This window comes from Coffea arabica, chromosome 1e (genome assembly GCF_036785885.1).
Source record: "Coffea arabica cultivar ET-39 chromosome 1e, Coffea Arabica ET-39 HiFi, whole genome shotgun sequence".
Taxonomy (NCBI): domain Eukaryota; kingdom Viridiplantae; phylum Streptophyta; class Magnoliopsida; order Gentianales; family Rubiaceae; genus Coffea; species Coffea arabica.
The window spans coordinates 7272347-7291073 of record NC_092311.1 but is presented as its reverse complement, the minus strand read 5'-3'; the positions used below and the strand labels follow the sequence as shown (position 1 = coordinate 7291073).

The window sequence follows — 18727 nt, the reverse complement described above, 5'->3', positions numbered from 1 at the left end:
CACACTGAGACGGATACATTCAAATACTTTTTAGTAGTTTAAACATTCAGTATAAAACTGAAAATTTCAAACATATTTATACTTTTGAGTGCACCAGAAGATGAATTCCAATTAACTAAATTCTGTTGTATGTGCGTTTTAAATTAGTGCACATGCATTAAAGAATTTAATTCTGATATTTTTGAATGTTGCATCAATACTCATCATTTCCTGTACTTTTCAAACAACAATCGACGAATTCTTTCCACTTTGTGCGCTAAGGTATCTGCACAGATTGGAATATGTTCTCACTTAATGGTCCAAATTCCAAGTGAAATTATGAAGGATGGAATACTTGCACAGATGAACGAGTTGTTCCGGATTGAAGAGTGTGAAGTTCAAGTAAGTTAAACATTTTGACTTTTATAGTCACTGCAGGCAGCCTGCACCGGTTCTCTATCTGATTTGATGTTAGAATTGATTGTATCATTAGTCATCGTATTAAAATTTTGTAAATTATTTGACTTTTCATTGAGTTCTTGCATGAACTCTAATGAACTCTATATGGTATTAAAATTGGTTTTCAATATTTGATGAAGACCCTTAATTTTATGAGTAAATCTTATATACACTAACAGTGTATATACCATCACCATTTGATTCATGACATGTGTGCAAAAATTAAATTTCAAATTCAAATTTTGCATAGTATAGGAAAGATTAATCATAATTTTATTTGTTTTTCTTATGGATGTGCCATCATGGTCACATGAAATAAAATCCATCCAAAACGTCAGGTCATCATGCACCTATCCAAAGGGCAATTATTCTCGTTCTGCATTTGTTCAAATACAGTAATTATAGAAGAAAACTTTTTATTCTTGACGCTGACTATGACGGGCGTCATCGATCTAAAGACTTCTCCAAAACATCCAAGACTTTGACATGTATTTTCTTTGCTCTAGGATGAGATTGTTAAGCAACAACCAGAAAGCATAAGCTTGCTTAGTGGATTGCTTTGGACATCTTGGTTGCCATAGGTCACAACCACTATGGAGAATATGCTTCTATTGCATTTTCATTGCACAATAATTATTAGGCCAGACAATAGAAATCTGCTCATTTGCACTGTCATGAGCTGGAAAGAATGAGCTTGTTTTTCTCCAGGATGAAATGAAATGAAAAGAAGTTGAAGTGTATGCTCATTGTTTAGTCTCTGATGTGTTAAGATTTGTCCCATAGGAAAGAAAAACTTCAGTTAGGTCTATTCTTGTAGTATATCCCTTGATGTGCTGTTGACTTCTTAGATGCCCATAACAAACATGATCGGTGGAGTTCCTGCGACATTATCTCGCAGCCTTAATATTGGTGGTCCCTGACCCCTCTAGGTATATATGGTCCTTTAGTTTTTGATGGAAGAAGGCTCCTTAAAACTGCCCTTCATGGATGACAGTCTTTGCACCAGAAGAAGCGCGTCTGATCTTCAGCCCCTTAAGGAGCCCCTTATCGGGCTTCACCCTAAAAATTTTGTGACGCCCCCACTTCTCCCTAAGGCGAACCAAAGGGTATCCGCGGAATGCCTGCCTAACTCTCGCCAGGACTCAAGCAATTCCATTCAACTTATAGCCGGACCACACAATACAAACCGAAACTTAGATACAATAAATGAGGAAACGTTCAAACTTAATAATAGTCAACCATTCTCCAAACCACACGTCAGTACACAAAAAATACAATTCGTCCAAAGGTTACATTTCCATACCAAAAGTACAATCCAAAGCCGAAGGCATAAACAAAAGTATTAGCAACTCTAAAACAAAAGTACATCAAGAGGCTGCTCCATTTTACCTCCGAATTCAACCTGTTAAGGAAAACAAATCTACTGGGTGAGCAAAACGCTCGTGAGGCCAAGAACACACATGCAGACACATAGTTCAGATAACAAGCCCAAATAACAATTCAGGTAATAACTTGCAAGTAATTAATAAGGCCAACAAAATGTAACCAGAAACAATTCAAGGATATGGAAGCTCTCAGGAGCTAAGTTCCACATTTGCCGATGTCATTTGTATATCTCCCCGTGATGACTCTCCGTCAACCGGGTTGATATTTTCATATCCGTAGTTCACCACTTACTTCTCATCCGTCCACCATACACCACTTCGGGCCCGCACTACATTTATAAGGCGATACTATACGAGTATGCCAAGCGAGATCTCTCAATAGATCAAGCTTATCATTTGAGTCTCATGGCTCACCGAGGTTCCCGACCAAGCCCATGCCGGCTCGAGTTCCAAGGTCGGCCTATGAGTTTGGGCGTCCCCCATTTGTCATGTAAATATCGAGGAGATTCACTCCATCGACGTATGCAATCATAGCATACCATTTCATGTATTCAAGCATTTGATAGGTTTAAGCAGACATTTCAAGTCATGTAAACCAAACAAATCATGTTAAGCATGAGTCATTCGTTTCGAATGAGAACGAGTGCGATCAAGTACACACTCGACTCCATTTTGTCAAAATCAGTTAAGCTAAACATGAAATCAGGTGAATCAAGCATGAATCAAGACTTTAGGGTTCAAGTAGACATACACTTGACACTCACCAAGTTATGCAAGCAAGTAAATTGGAGGAAGAGTTCAAACTTCCACATTAGGGTCCTCTTGGAGGTCCTCGTGCGTGCCTGAGCAAATAATAGTGAATTATCACCCATATCCCAAATATCGAGGAATAATTCGTTCACTAGTATTACTCTAGGAAATTCCGTGAAAATGAACCTCAATTACTCGTAAATCGAGATTCGAGAGAGGTTTGATAACATTCAACAATATTTAAGTCTTTATCTAGGAAATCGGGGATAAAACGTTTAGATAATATCAAAAGAATAAAGAGTTCTTGAAAAACTCTATTTCCTTAAAAGTTGGAAAAATTTCAGTTTTGTTATGAATCTTTGAAAAATCGTAACTCACTCGGCATAAGTCAAGAATTGGAAAACTTTATACCATTGAAAACCTCTTAGAAAGTACTGCAAGTTCCTAGAAGACACTTTTCCATGAATCGAAGTGGAAAGTGCTCAAAAATGAGCCTAAAGTTGCTGTTCCAAATCACCCAGGATTGAGCCGGGGTTGGTTTTTCGCTAACTTTGAAAATTCGGCAGAATTCACTCGTTGCAAACCAGCCCTTGAAATTTATAGCTCAATTAGAGGTTCAAGTAAGGTTTAGGTCAGAACAAACGGATCGAGAATCGGAGTTTCGAGCACCAAGATATGGTAGCTCAAAGTTGGGAAAAATTCAAGACTGTTACAAAATTTCCAGATTTGGTTCCAACTTTGGACCTTTAGTTAGGTGCCGAAACGGACTTGGATTGACACCGAATTTTGCAGTATAATACTTCCATATGAAGTTTATCTCTCTATCAAATTTCATGGAAAAATAACCTCGGGAGGGGGGTCATTCAATCAACCAAAGTTTGGAAAAATCCTTAAGGCAATCTGTCCAAATCTAAGATTTTCAAAACGAGCAGTCGCCGTATTTTGATCATAACTCTCTCAATTTAACTCGGAATTGGGAATGGTTGATAGTGTTAGAAAATAAATTCATAGGGCTACAACTTCACAGAAGAAATCGTTTCAAGTTTCGGCATTCAACTGGTTCAAAATCAAGCCTCACGTTGCAGCATCATCAAATCATTTCGGCAGAACGGAGAAACAGGACAGTCGACTTCAGATGAATGGTGTGGCTCACACACATGAAACCAGAATATACATTATACACCGTTGGAAACATGGGAATGTCTAGTTTCAAATGCCGCTGACGGCACTTGATTTCGACGTCGGAGCACGGATTTATGGACAAAATACAACCACTGGTCTGGATTACGGCGAAACCTTTTTCCAGATTACCAGTTTTTGAAATAAATTCGTTTGAGCAACCAAAACTCAATATTTTTCAACGAAATTTTGTACACAACTTCTACAACATGTAAACAACATAATCAAGCCTTTAAATCCTCAATTATCTGCAGTAAAGTGACCGAACAGAGCAGGGGTAAAATGGGAACTTTTTGTTTCAAGAGTTAAACAACGTTTCTGTCAAGAATGCACCTTTAATCTACTTCCTTAAGCTCTAATTCAGCAAATAAACCATCATCAAACATCATCACAGCCATCAACCCAAAGTGGGAGTTCATAGAGCCCACATTTCCAACAATACAAGCTATTAAAGTAAAGATTCCAACTCAAATGCGTAAATCAACTTCCATAAGACAAGTTGAAGGTGTTAGATTGCTACCTACTTTGATGGTTGGTTTGGACAGATTTTTCGGTCCTTTGAAGCTTGAAGAAACCGTGAAAGCTCCTCCCTTTTTCAGCCTATGTTGTTGTCCAAGTGAAAAGCTAAATGAATGTGAAGTTTGATGAGAATCTAAGGAAGTTTTGGTAGGAATTTGGTTGAGTTTTGGAAGAAAGGAAATGATGAAGCTTCGGTTGTTCCTTTGCTGCAGTCTAGCCGTCCATTGCAGCAGAGGAAAGGAAATGAATTGCGGTTCCGGAGCCTTTGCGTATAAGAGACGCTTGACGTCAAATCTTTTAATACGTCAAATCAATTATAACTAGTACCCTACACGCGCGTTTTGTGTTCGATTTCTCTTACATTTGTTGCACTAGTGCACTAAACCTCTAGGGTACTTACATTTGTATAAATATTATTCATTCCTAATTGTCTCAAAATAATGGTCCAAAGTCTCCCAATTAAGCGCGCACGTGAAAACACGTATTTCTAATTTAGGCGCAATAAAATTTAAACCTTTGAGAAATTCTTATAACGATCGTACCACTAGCTATTACTTGTGTGTTTAAACCTAAAATTGTCTATTTTAGGACCATTGTATAGGTCTCAAATTTTGAGCTTATTGTACTCCCAATTGGCTAAAGTGTTTAGACACGTTTTTCACTTTTTCGCTAAATAAGCTTGTAAGAAAATATTTGTTTATTTATCTATATTTTTTTTTTTTTATTTATCTTTAAAATGAGACACTTTAGAAATATAACGAAACTATAAAACCATGTACTTAGGTCTGAAAAGGCTAGAAAATATTATTCGGAATAAATGGGCAATTAAATATACAATGAGCTCGAAATAGGAATTTAAAATAATAAATTTTGCGAGTCCTCACAGGAGTCTAGTATTAATTCCTCAATTAACCTTTCTTAATCTACTATTGATCATTTTTAATTCTCCAATATTAATACACTCCTGATTCAAGTATAGCCTCGAAAACGTGTACTTGTTATTTCGAACTAAACGAATTTTTGAAAAGTGAATTTTTCCAACAAAATGTTTTAAAATATAAAAGAGGCGTTGTTCCATATCAATGGATTTGTAAATGGTCGAAATGAATAATTCGGAGAAAATGAGTAAATAAATGCTTAAGTAAACTTGTAATATCCGATAAATAAGAAAATTTTTGGGTCCTCACAAATTTGACATTTGCAAACTATTTTTTTTTTTCATAATAGGAGTAGTGATTTTTTAGAATTCCAAGTCAAATAAATCACAATTATTTGAGAGTGAAATTTCTGGAATTCCAAGTCAATCACAGATATTCAAATATAAAACAAAAGGTGTAAAGAGTGGTGGAAAACATCAGATGTTGAGAGAGTTGAGAATAATTCTAATTATGGATTTACGGTTTATAGATTTTTGTTTGACGTGATTTCTCGTTGGTTGGATCATTGATACACTGATTGAGTTTCATAATATTCAAGAGAAGGGAATGGCCAAATAGGTTTCGGGGTAGGATTGAGTTTATAAAATCACGTGAGTTGTTACATGTGTTAAATTTGTAGGGTGAGATCCAGTAAGACGACTCCTTAAGGGGGCTGAGGATCAGATGTGCAGAAGAAGTTTTAAGATAGAAGATTGAGGAGAACTTTAGCAGCACCTAGGGATAGGATTGCACATCTACGTTATAGTTCTTTTTTTTTTTTTTTTTGGTTTAGGGGGGTGGTGGAATATATAAGGAACAGAGAAGTTCAAAGATCAAAATAAAAGAAAGGATTAATATCCTGATTAAATACTATACTCTGTCTCATAATTAGATAAATTAAAATTTCTTTTAATTCATTATTGATTCCACTAATCAATCAACTCATACTTATAGATCAAGATTAACATCTAACAATGCATCATGACCAGCCAAGTAATGAGAAAAGTTAAGTGGATGACTTCACCTTTCAGTGAACAATTACCATGTAATTAATATCCTTTTACTACCCTTATTTCACAATAATCTTGGAATAAGTTATGCCCATTCCATTAATCAATCAACTCATACCTATAGATCAAGATTGGCATCTAACAATGCATCATGACCACCCAAGTAATGAGAAAAGTCAAGTAGATGACTTCACCTTTCAGTAAATATTTACTACATAATTAATATTCTTTTACCACATTTATTTCACATTAATCTTGGAATAAGTTATGCCCATTCCATCATATGATTAATGCTCATTTCTTGTACCAAATTATAACTGCAATGAAGAAGTACTTAGAAACACACTCTAAGAATCTTCCACTTAAATCTAAGAATTCCGAGTTATATTTTACAAGCGGTCAGACATGAGATAACTTCTCTTTTTATAAGAAATGGTAAATCTTTATAGGTTATTCGCTACCTTTTCATACTTCAAGTATATACCCATTTGTTAATGATATGAGCATTCCCTATTACAAGAGCAATCGTATACCAAACAACGCATATTTGTCCATGCTCAAAATACCTTGATAACCTTAAGTCTAAGGATCACTTACACAAATGTTACTTAAAAATTAATCCTTTGGCACTTAAAGAATATCTCTATATGGATCAATTTAGTAAAATTAATCATTCTATCCAGCATCCATATACTAGTTTAGGTGTCTCACACATCATAGTAGATGAGGTATACTACTTTTCTTATAGAAGTGGTATAGTATATGCTAGTCTAATTGTATTAACAATAGCCTTTCTTGGTAATACTTTAACTAGAAATATTTAAAAATAAACTTTATTTATAATCGAATGAATCTCACCATCATAAATTTTATGATTTCATCGATAGGTTTATTTGAAGAGGTTTATCAGGCAAATATAAATATATTTGCAATTAATATGATAAAGATGTAATTTATTATAACATAAATAATTCAAGTGCGTATTAAACTTTAGAAGTTGATTGATTTTAGGGCATCTACACTTTAATCGCACCAAAACATATATACTATTTGTAAGATTACATGAAAACGCGTTTAATGGTAAATATTTCAGCCAGCCATGATCGTGAATTATCAGTATTGTTAGGTTCTCTTGCCTAGTCCGGTGCTATAGGCTGAAATTCTTGGCACATAGTCCTCATGTAGAACTATTAATAGGTAGGCGCCATTTTCTAGTTTTGAATCCTCTATCTCATTTTTGGTTTCAGTTGTTACCCCACTTTTCTATTGTTCAATTTTTTGTTTTAATCTCTATCTTGATTTTTTTTATCATGTTTAATTTTCCTTGCAACTCTATTTTGGTATATAATGGATATACCGGGTAATATACTCAGGCATGGCAAGAAACAGAGACTGAAACCGGAAATGGGATGAGGATTCAGAGCGCATTTTATCCTTCTGTCACTCGAAAATTGTATGAATATGAGAAGACATGACAAGACTTAGCAGGTACCAAACCTACAAAAGTTTCAATTATTTTGCAGTACTAACGTTCCCCGGCCCCAGTGGTCCGCCCACAAAACCCCCTTTCCAGTTGGCTAGAAAGAGAAAAGAAGAATGGCAATGCAATTTTTAGTGAGAAACAAGGAAGCAGAGTTGATTGTTCCGGCAAAACCTACTCCCCCAAGAAATAAGATCACTTTCTGATTTAGACGATCAAAAGTTCCACAGGTTTCTTTTACCCATGACTAAGTTTTTTTTTTTTTTTTGGATATAATCAACTCATGGATTAATTTGTGTCCACCAAAATAACACTCTTAACAGATGGTGATTTGTAGGCATGACAGCCACAAAAAATTCAGGTTGTCATGCTCCAAAAACCAACTAAATCTTTTTAAGTGCACAATGATGTTGGGCCGCGCTACTCAAGAATTGTCAATCCCAATTATTTGAAATAATACTGTGTCTGCTTATATAATCTCCAGGGGGCTGATGGCCAAAGGACTTTGCCCCCGCCTGCTGGTCGGGAGAAGGGGGGGCGGTGCCGCGGAGGAAGGGTAATAAAAATATATAGCCTCACAAATGACTTATCATTTTAAAATTACTAAATAATCATGATCCACTGCAGTTGAAAAACTTAGTAAGGCTCACACACTGGGATATAATTAGGAAAAGCACCAAGGTTCCTTGCAGTCTTACGAAGTGGATAAACATCCAAATCTAAGTATTTTAATCCCCAAAACTGATTAAACACATCGAAGTGATACGTTAGACTACTTTTAATAGCTCACACACTGGGAAGGGTACATTCAAATACTTTTTAGTAGTTCAAACATTCAGTATGTTTTCAAACTCGGATCAGACCGATCGGTTGGACCGGTTGAATCGAGAACCGGCTAGATGTCCGGTCCGAGTGTTTCTAAAAATCCGTTTGTTTAAAACTCAGTCAAACCCAGTCAAAAGTCGAGTTGGACCGGAAACCAATGAAACCGGTGAGAACCGGAGTTTTTCATTTTTTTCCCCTTTTCACTCTAACCTGGAATCATCTTCATTTGACAAGTCGCTCAAAACTTGTAAACCATCTTCCTCCTTTGAACAAGATCCCTTCATATCTAATCTTAAATGCATTTATTGAACAAGATCTAATCACACATGTATCAAAAAGGTGAAAAAGAAATAAAATAGTAAAAAAATAAGAGTTCAAAAAGAGAGAAGTTTAAAAAAATAAGATAAAATTTTTATATTTTGTGAGTTTGAGGAGAAAAGACTAGCGCGATGAAATCTGGAACGGAAAATGGAAAAAGAAAAAAAAGAAAGAAAGAGCCGGAAAGAAGAAGAAGTTGCAGGGGAAGAAAGAACAGAGGCATGACAAGAATGGGTGAAAGTGACGGCACCTTGATTGCTTTAGGCTTAGGATCTGTTTGATAACATAAAAAAGTGCTGAATCTGAATTGTTTCAGACATTCAGATGTTTTGAGTGTTTGGTAAATAAAAATCTATTTGCTGAACTTGTTAAGTAGTGCTGAACCTGTGTGTATTTTTTTCAGCACAAGAATCCTAACTGAATGCTTAATTCTGATAATAATCAATAGAATTACTTCAACTATTTTATCTTATCTACCAAATCTACCATTGTTTGTTAATTATGTTCAAAATTCTTATTTAATTAAACAACCTAATATTCTCTATCTAACGATTTTTAGTTTCTCTTTCTCCCTTTTTAATGACTTTCACATCTTCTCCATACTCCTCATATAATATATTTCATCTTTCATATTAATTTGATTTCAAAATAAATATTATCATTTTCATACCTAACAAAATTTAAACTAATTAAATCATAGATTCTATTTCTTTTTTGAATGAAAGGATATAAGGGCAAAATTGTCAAATTAAACTTATTAAGCATTCAGTTATAAATATTTATCAAACAGTATAAATAGGTTTAGCATTAAAATTCAGACATTCATATATTTTTTTCAGTGCTTAAAATTCAGCAAATTAATTGTTTCAGTATTCAGATTTTAGAATTCAGACTTCAGAATTCAGATTCAGATTTATCAAACGGAACCTTAGAGTCAAAGAAGAGATATGAGAAAATTTCAGTTTGGGTTCAAAGTTTTAACAAATTTTTGTTTTAACCTCTAAAGTATCTCAAAATTGTTGACATACTTAGAAATATTTTATAGATTATAGATAGTCCTAAATTTTAGTGTTTTATTTCAAATAAATCTCTAAAATTAATTCTAAACTATGACTTAAACATTAAATCATATGAACTACTAGTTGATTATTCTATGTTATTTGTATTTTCTTGTTAAATAACTTTGAAACATCAAACATCTACTAATATACTTTACTTGATATTAACCCATGGTTAGACATTTTACATAATATTTTAATTTTAATTAAATTATATTAATGACATCATGCTGACATCATCAGATTTTTGACATCGATCGAACCGGTTGGACCTATTAACCCTTGAGCCCTGAGCTCTACCAAGTCTTTGTCCGGTCCGAGTTTCAAAACACGGTATAAAACTGAAACTTTCAAACATATTTATACTTTGAGTGCACCAGAAGATGAATTCCAATTAACTAAATTCTGTTGTGTGTGCGTTTTAAATTAGTGCACATGCATTAAAGAATTTAATTCTGATACTTTTGAATGTTGCATCAATACTCACCGTTTCCTGTACTTTTCAAACAACAATCAACGAATTCTTTCTACTTTGTGCACTAAGGTATCTGCACAGATTGGAATATGTTCTCACTTGAAGATTTTTTTTTTGGGTTTGGGGGGTGGTGGCATAGATAAGGAACAGAGAAGTTACAAAGATCAAAATAAAAGAAAGGATTAATATCCTGATTAAATACCATACCCTGCATCAGAATCTATTCTTTTAGTCACGTGGAATTTTGCCTAAAACTTTCAATAAATCTGCGTGGTTACTAGGTTTCCTTGACCATATCCCCATGAATCTATCTAATAACTAATCGTCTTGATATTCTGTTTAGCACAAAGAGAATTGAAGTGATCTGCTTATGAATACACGGGACTTTGATTGTAATAATTAGTTCAAAACTGTAACAATTACACTTCCATATCAAGCATAGACTATTTGTAAAAGGTATGTAATCATTCCTTTTAAGCTTCTCTGCTATATAATTATCCACATTGTCCGTTTTCAGATGTGGTTATGAAGCACACAGGCACTGTATCAACAATGGGAGCCGAAGGCCGCACGTCAGCTCCAACAACCAGGACTGTACAAACGAAAAACCCCATCAATAGAGCCCCACACTCGAAGCCTCCCTTCACCATCAGTGATATCAGGAAAGCCATTCCACCTCACTGCTTTAAGAAATCACTCCTCCGCTCATTCTCCTATCTTGTTCATGACCTGACCTTGGTCTTTCTCTTCTACTACATTGCAACAACTTATTTCCATCTCCTTCCTTCTCCATACAACTATCTTGCCTGGCCTATTTACTGGATTCTTCAGGGCTGTGTTTTTCTTGGAGTTTGGGTCATTGCCCACGAATGCGGTCACCATGCATTCAGCGACTACCAATGGATGGATGACACAGTTGGTTTTATCCTCCATTCTGCTCTTATGGTCCCCTACTTCTCGTGGAAATACAGCCATCGCCGCCACCACTCCAACATTGGATCAATCGAACATGACGAAGTCTTTGTGCCCAAGCCAAAGTCCGAAATAGAGTGGTACTACAAGTACCTGAACAACTCTCCTGGCAGAGTCATCACTCTGGCAATCACACTTGTATTGGGTTGGCCCTTGTACTTGGCCATCAATGCTTCAGGCAGACAATATGATCGTTTCGCAAGCCATTATGATCCTTATAGTCCAATCTATAATGCTTGCGAGAGGCTTCAAATCTACATTTCCGATGTTGGTGTCATTGTAACAATTTATGTGCTTTATCACAGCGCACTAGCAAAAGGGCTAGCCTGGCTTATATGCATCTATGTGCTACCGTTGCTCATTCTAAATGGAATCATTGTTTTCATCACATATCTGCACCACACTCACACTTCATTGCCACACTATGATTCATCTGAGTGGGATTGGCTGAGGGGCGCTCTGGCAACCGTTGATAGAGATTATGGTGTCTTGAACAAGGTTTTCCATAACATCACAGACACACATGTGGCTCATCATCTCTTTTCAACAATGCCACATTATCATGCAGTGGAGGCAACTGAAGCAATGAAGCCAATTCTGGGAGAGTATTACCAATTTGATGGCACTCCTGTCTACAAAGCAATGTGGAGGGAGGCAAAAGAGTGTCTTTATGTTGAGCGAGGTGAAGAAATCAAGGGTGTTTTTTGGTACAAGAATAAGCTTTGATGAGATTATCTGATACTGATCACCTACTGTTACTAGTGAAGCTGTATCTTTATTGCATTTGTGGAGAACCAAGAAAGAAGTAGCTTTTTTTTGCTCTGGTAAGATGCATGTGTAAGTTTGTGTAAAATTACATTGTGCTAATAAACTCATAGCCTATGTTTCATGGAACTCATATGGTTTTTTCTTTTCTGTAGAAAATGAATTAAAACTAGTCTATTTCACGTCAACAAGTCTCTTAACTATATTGCCTATTCATTAATAGGTTCCATAAGTTAGATTTGTATTGGCAAGGTCATGACACTAAGAGAAAAGCCAGTTTCGGTTGGTTTGATTCTTAATTCTTAGCAGTTAAAGTATGGCTATTAGGCGTATCCCTTATTTAATTTGAGTACATCAAAATACCGCTCCAAAGGATGGTGATTTGTAGACATGAAACATGATACTAACAAATGTAAGATTCGGTTCCCTCTAATTCATATCCAGTTCTGAAACAAGTTCCTGAGCTGAGAGAATATTGTCAGAGAAACTCGTACCAGGAACAAAGGCAGACTGGAAAGGGGAGATAATTTCTGGTACGGATCTATATTGGGTGGCTTGGGCACCTTCTGTCCAAAGAACATATTCCATTCCAAATACTTATGTTTATTGAAGACGTGTGTATATAAGACCTAGGCACGCCATATAAGAGGGGGAAAGAAGGGTGGTGTTAAGAAAATCTCAAATTTCTCAGATTTTTTGTGACAAATCTCAAATTTCTTTTCGAGTTGAATCAGGGGTTGTAGAGGTTTATCACAAGGCATTTCGGAGTTTCAAAATGTTTTCTTTCTCGGTTTTTCAAATTAGAAGGAAGGAAATTCCTTCCATCTGCTTTATTGTTGTATTCATTAATATAGCTTTATTCAGATGAAATTATCTTGTAAAAAAAAAAAAAAAGCACTTCTCTCACAACTCTGTCCTCCACCGAACCCAACCATGCGCTGTGACTAGTGTATCTACAACTATGGAAGGAACGACAGTAAATGACAGCAGCAGCGACACCAATAAAACTAGTCAAGCTCCCCCCCCCCCCACCACAAACACCATAAATTCCCAACTAGCAAAAAGGACGAAATTCTCTATGCATAGCCATTCTCACTTTTAAATTTGTTAGGATAAAAAATAATCTAACTTGAATACTTCTGTTTGTTTCCATTAACTGGTTGTGATTCTAGAAGGTGAAGTTCTAAAGCACATAGGAAAGACTTCAAAATACTAAGGACTAAGGTGGCACTTTGTTATTAGAGAACTAAAAAGTATACATATCGATAGGAGGATGAACTTGATACCACTGATGCTGTGGGACTGTCGATCGCTATCTTTGTTTGTCCTCCAAAATCTATTAAAAGTTTGGTGTCAACTAATCGTATTGCTTCACTACGCCTAGATTTGTTACTATATAATGGGTCTACAATCCTTCCATTCATCAAAAAAAAAAAAAAATTGATATCCCTTAAAAAAAAGGGGAAAAAAAACTTATCTACAACCACAGATATGAATTGGCTTCACATGGATTATGTGCTTTTGCGCTGTTTTTCAAAAATTTTACTACAACATTATATATAAAAGGATTTTGATATTGTTATTTGTTAGCATGTTTTTAAAATTTAAAATTTTATTAAAATTTTTAAAATAAAAAAACCATCGATCACCGCCCACCATAACCCTCCACCACCACCATTCCCCCTCCTCTCTCCTCCTTCTTCTCTTATTCTCTTCCTCTTTCTTTCCTCCCTTTTTCCTCCTCATCCCTTCTCCCCTCCTCTCCCTTCCCTTCCCCTAACCAAATCTGAGATCCGGTAGCAAGGAGATCTTGGAGGGGGAAGGGGAGGGAGGAGGAGGAGGGAGAAGGAATGAGGGGAGGAAAATGGAGAAGGAGGACAGAAGAGGAGGAAGGGGAAGAGGGAGCGGGGATGGGAAGTTGCGGTGGTGATAGGTAGTGGGTGGAAGAATATAGTGGTAGGTTTTTTTGTAGGGTTAATTACACTTTGCCCCTTGAACTCGAGCCATTGTAACACTTTGCCCTACTAAACCTCAAATATATATACTTTACCCCTGAAGTCAACTTTTTGACTGAGTTAAGATGAAATTATATTTTCATGACCAAAATATCCCTTGCTAATTCTTAAATATACATAATAATTATAACATAATAAACACCTATTTCTTTAATAGTTGCTAAATGTATTTAAACACAATTATACTATGCATTTCGATCTTTTATCACTAAAATGAATTAGATAAACCACAAAAAAAGAAGTCTAAGCAACTCAATGTGTTTATCTCAATTTCAATAGGAATACTTATTTTAAATGAAATAAAATTAATTAGTGCATTTAGAATGAAAATTATTTGCTTATATTTTTTATTGTAGCACTTTTTAATGTTTTTTATATGAGACAAGAGCATGATAAAAAATAAAAATGTATTGAAAAAAATGTATTTAGAGAATCTTAAGTTTTATTTTTGAAAAAATGTAGAATTCAAACAAAATACAAAGTAAGTTATGAATGCGGTATAAAAAAAAATACCAAATAGTATCTTATTGACTCATGAAAATCTTGTAAAGTTATAAGGTAATGAAAATTATCAAAACCATTCTGTTTACATTTTAAAGGAAGAAAGACAAGCAATCGAAAACTTATGCAAAAGTTTTAGGAATTTTTAAATTCTTTTTCACCACAATATAAATTTTCGATTCTTTGGTGTTATAAATCTTTTATTTTTAAAATTTTTAAAATCATGTAACTTTGTGTTTTTTCTAACAAGATGTTTCATATTTTGATTAAAAGAATAACATTATTTTAGAACCACTATGTAGGGGCATTAATGGAATTTTATTAAAATTGTGGATGGAGAATTTATCATTTAACGTTTGGCTAGTCAATAAGGGGGTAAAGTGTATATTTTAAAGTTTAAGGGGGATAAAGTGTTGTAAAGGGTTATGTTCTGGGGGACAAACTATAATTAACCCTATTCTTTTGTATTTTTTTTATAGTTGTTTTGAGATCTTATATGAATTAGATATTTTTGGAACTATTTTTGTTTGTGTGTTATTGTAACAATTCAGTTAAAAAAACTTATTTATGAAAAATAGTCTAATTCAAACAGAGCCATTTTTTCGAGTTTAAAGGAAGTCTAATGAAGACATCAAATTTTGCTGTAAATTGTTCACTTCCCACTAAATGTACGAACAAGAATAAATAGGATCTAACAAGTTGAACATGTTTTTGTGGCTACTGCTGTGAGAACTCCGGAAATTTATGTGTACACTTCGAATTTATCTCATTACATTTAATTTGTTATTAGAAACATTATATATGGGAAAATAAATGATTAAATTAAATGCATAATTGGATTTCTATAAAATTGAAATTTTAGAAAAAAATATATAATAGAAATAATAGACAAATAAAAACAAAAAGTAAAATAATAGAATGGTGTAGAAAATTTTAGGAATCAAATAAACATATGATAGGCATATTGCAAAATTGTGTCATTTGAATTCATTATATAGTTGAATAAGTTACATGACTAGTCAATTTTCCTTAAAGCCAAATGTGTGAAAATCTACTGGATCAATATAAGGAAAATTTTTCAAGGTACATACAAATTAGAACAAATGACATTTTGAGTTAATGCGTGAGACAATAAATAACAGGTTGTCGATGTCTGTGCAATAATAAAAATAAACCTAGTTGCCAATTAAAGTAATCAAAATCCGATTCTAAGTACAGGAGCAGGGACTCTAGATGTGCAATGGGTTACTTGATTTACCCTGTTCCCGAAGAGTTTACTTAATCTGATATACCAGAATGGGCTTGCTTATTCACAAGGAATTATTGATTTGTATAAAGGGCAAGTAAGGTCGTCTCCTCAGGGACTAAGGTATTTGTCTCTTTGAAATTCCAATTGGCAACGGGGGATTTTGTCGAAATAAAAATAAGAGCAATTAAACAACTCAACCAAAAACAAACAATTAACTAATACGAATGTAGACAGGAATTAAATCAATAATAGACAAATTCTAGCCAAGGATACAACTTCGCAGACACAGTCCACTCATCCGATCATTGATGCAAGGGGGGTTCACTTAATTTATTAATAAGTTAGTTATAGTCGCCAACGAGTTCTGACGACTAGCTTTTCTTTAATTTATTGATAATTAAGGTACGACCATTGATTACTCCTAACTAGAAAACATTCCTAGGAACGACCGTAGGAATTAATTTCCTAATTGCATTAAGAATTACAAAAACCTAACCCCAATCAATAACACGCTACGAGGGTTATTTGAATCAGATTGCACGCTCCCCTAGTGTGTATAAACGTTAGTTGCCACTGACATTAATCGATTAAACAATTACGCATTTATTTGATTAAATTGGCAAGAGATTAACAAGTCATCATGAATATCGGGCCCTTGACATCCAATCAACAATAATAATCTCATAGAAATTCAAATAGAAAACGTGCAAATATTAACAAGTTAAGGAATGCATGAAAACTAATTCGATCTCACTGATATTCGGGATTGCGTTGTCGCGTTGATCCTTGACTAGATGAAGAGTTTAGCCACGCCTCATGAGAAAAATTCCAGACGATTTAATTGATTTCAAAGGCATCCTTTTTTTGAATAGTCACAGAAAAATTTGAAATTTTGCTCCAGTCGAGAGTAATGGGGAATAAAAAGGGGAACGAAAGAAAAGTGCGTACAAAGCCGTCTAATCTCAAACAATCACTGGCCTTCTCCTCGTTAGTTCCTCTCTAATCAGGAAAAGAAAACAAAAGGTAAAGCTACTATCCCCTATTCCTTGTTTTTTCATTTCCTATTGATAGTAAAACTCCTAGTCAGCAAAGGAAAGGGCTCCGTTGTAGCACAATTGTGGAGCCAGGGTTGTAGATCTTTTGGAAGCTTCCCATGTGTATAGTATTTTTCTCAAGAAGGTCTCCCTTTTTGCACTTTTCTGCTCCACTTCCTGAAATTAGGTCCAAATACCAAATATAAGTATATGTTAACAATTAAAACAATATTTGGCAAGGACAAAGAGGAAAATTAACAATAAAATTAGTAACAATTAGCACCCTATCAATTCCCCCCACACCTACATCATGCTTGTCCTCAAGCATGAGAACAACTAAACTCAATCAATGGCCAGACCTCACGTCATCTATTGCCAAGATGTGCTTAAACCAAAATCAAGGTTCAGTGGCTAAGTGTCAAGACATAATCCTCTCGGTTAGCTCCTAAAATCACAGAATCGTCCAATTCATGTCTAACTTGTCTAGGAAAGCAAAATATTAAACTAGCAACAGTCAGCAATTAGCCCAACTGGCAACCAAAATCTCAACATTGAAAACCAAGGATCGGCAGGCCAACATGATCACAATCTTACATATTTTTCACATCTGTTTCTTTTCTTCTTTTTTGCTGTTTTCTCTTTTTCTATTTTTCTCTTTATTTATTTATTTATTTATCTTGAACGAATAAGTTCTTAGTCCCAAGCCATTCAAGTCTTTTGACGTGAACTCTGACATTTTTAGATGAAAGAGCCCAGTTACTCAACTGTTCACCGCCTTAGGACCACCTACTCATAGATATTGGCGACATTGGCATCAATGTTGATCATCCGAGCCTCCAGATTTTGAACTTGTGCCCGGAGTTGGTTCCAGTCATCGGCCCCTGGGGGTGGTGGAGGTGGAGTAAAGGTAGACGGGCCCGAATCAGCGCCAGTAGAGGAGGAACGGGCAGAAGAGTGTCGAGAAGGGACGCGAGTCGGTCCCGGGGGAGTAATATCCCACCTGTTGTCACTTTCCCTGACCAAGTCCATTTTTTCTAAGCAAGGGATGTCTAAGGGCTCCATTTGACAGGTAATATGCAAATCATGGTTAGAAAGATCAAGCAAACGTAGATTAACAGCCAAATGGGCAATATATGACTCGAGAATTAGGGGGCGCTTCTTTTTGGTCAAAACAGATTTGAATTGAGAAGCGAGCCAGCACCTCAAATTAACCTTAATATTGTTATACATGCACCAAATAAAGAAAAATTCTGGTTTAGACAAAATGCCCGAACTATCTCGCCTACCCGAGAAACTGTAGGCCAAGAAACGCTGGATGTAGCGAGATGCCGGGTCCTTCAAATATGAGCTCTTAGACTGATGAGGGTCGTAACTAGTACGGTCTACGGATATATCCTCCTAAACATATCCATAGCGGGAGAAGAAGGGCTCCACGTAGTCACAAGCACTCTCGACGTATTTACGAGAGTCGGTATAGCCTCGATCAATAAAACCAAAGGTGAGGTTAAAATCAGTAATGGAGTGATGGAACTCTTGGCCCATTAACCGAAAACGGATGACGTTGGAGGTAGAGACTGTATAACCGGCGGGAAGGTCGAACTCGAATGTGGCATAAAACTCCCTAACCAACTCAGCAAAGGCTGGACAGTCAACAATATAAGCATAGGGACGCTACCCAATGACCTTGATCAAGCGGTCAAAGTCAACCCCAATGTTCAGAAGACCCATAGTGGCGAGGTCCAGAAATTGGCAGGGGATAATCTGCCGTTCATAACAAACAGCATATCGCTGCTTGTCGGTGGCCCTGGTGAAAGTCAAGTTACCCCCAAAATGCGAG

At 35.5% G+C, this 18727-nt stretch overlaps 1 protein-coding gene and 1 long non-coding RNA gene across 2 annotated transcripts; one reads left to right on the top strand and one right to left on the bottom strand.

Annotated features, from left to right (window-relative positions):
- Window positions 1-1645: 1645 nt before the first annotated feature.
- Window positions 1646-4535, bottom strand: LOC113709890 (uncharacterized). Its single transcript, XR_003452787.2, has 2 exons — window positions 4273-4535; window positions 1646-1840 (listed from the first exon to the last, which is right to left on the bottom strand). It is a non-coding gene; the product is annotated as an uncharacterized lncRNA (long non-coding RNA).
- A 6247-nt stretch (window positions 4536-10782) lies between these two features.
- Window positions 10783-12210, top strand: LOC113709796 (delta(12)-fatty-acid desaturase FAD2-like). Its single transcript, XM_027232683.2, has one exon. It carries the CDS (start codon window positions 10880-10882, stop codon window positions 12050-12052), a length of 1173 nt encoding a protein of 390 aa, XP_027088484.2. The 5' UTR covers window positions 10783-10879; the 3' UTR covers window positions 12053-12210.
- Window positions 12211-18727: the final 6517 nt, after the last annotated feature.

Coding starts and splice junctions, on each gene's coding strand:
- LOC113709796 (XM_027232683.2), top strand. CDS start 10,880: ATGAAGCACACAGGCACTGTATCAACAATGGGAGCCGAAGGCCGCACG.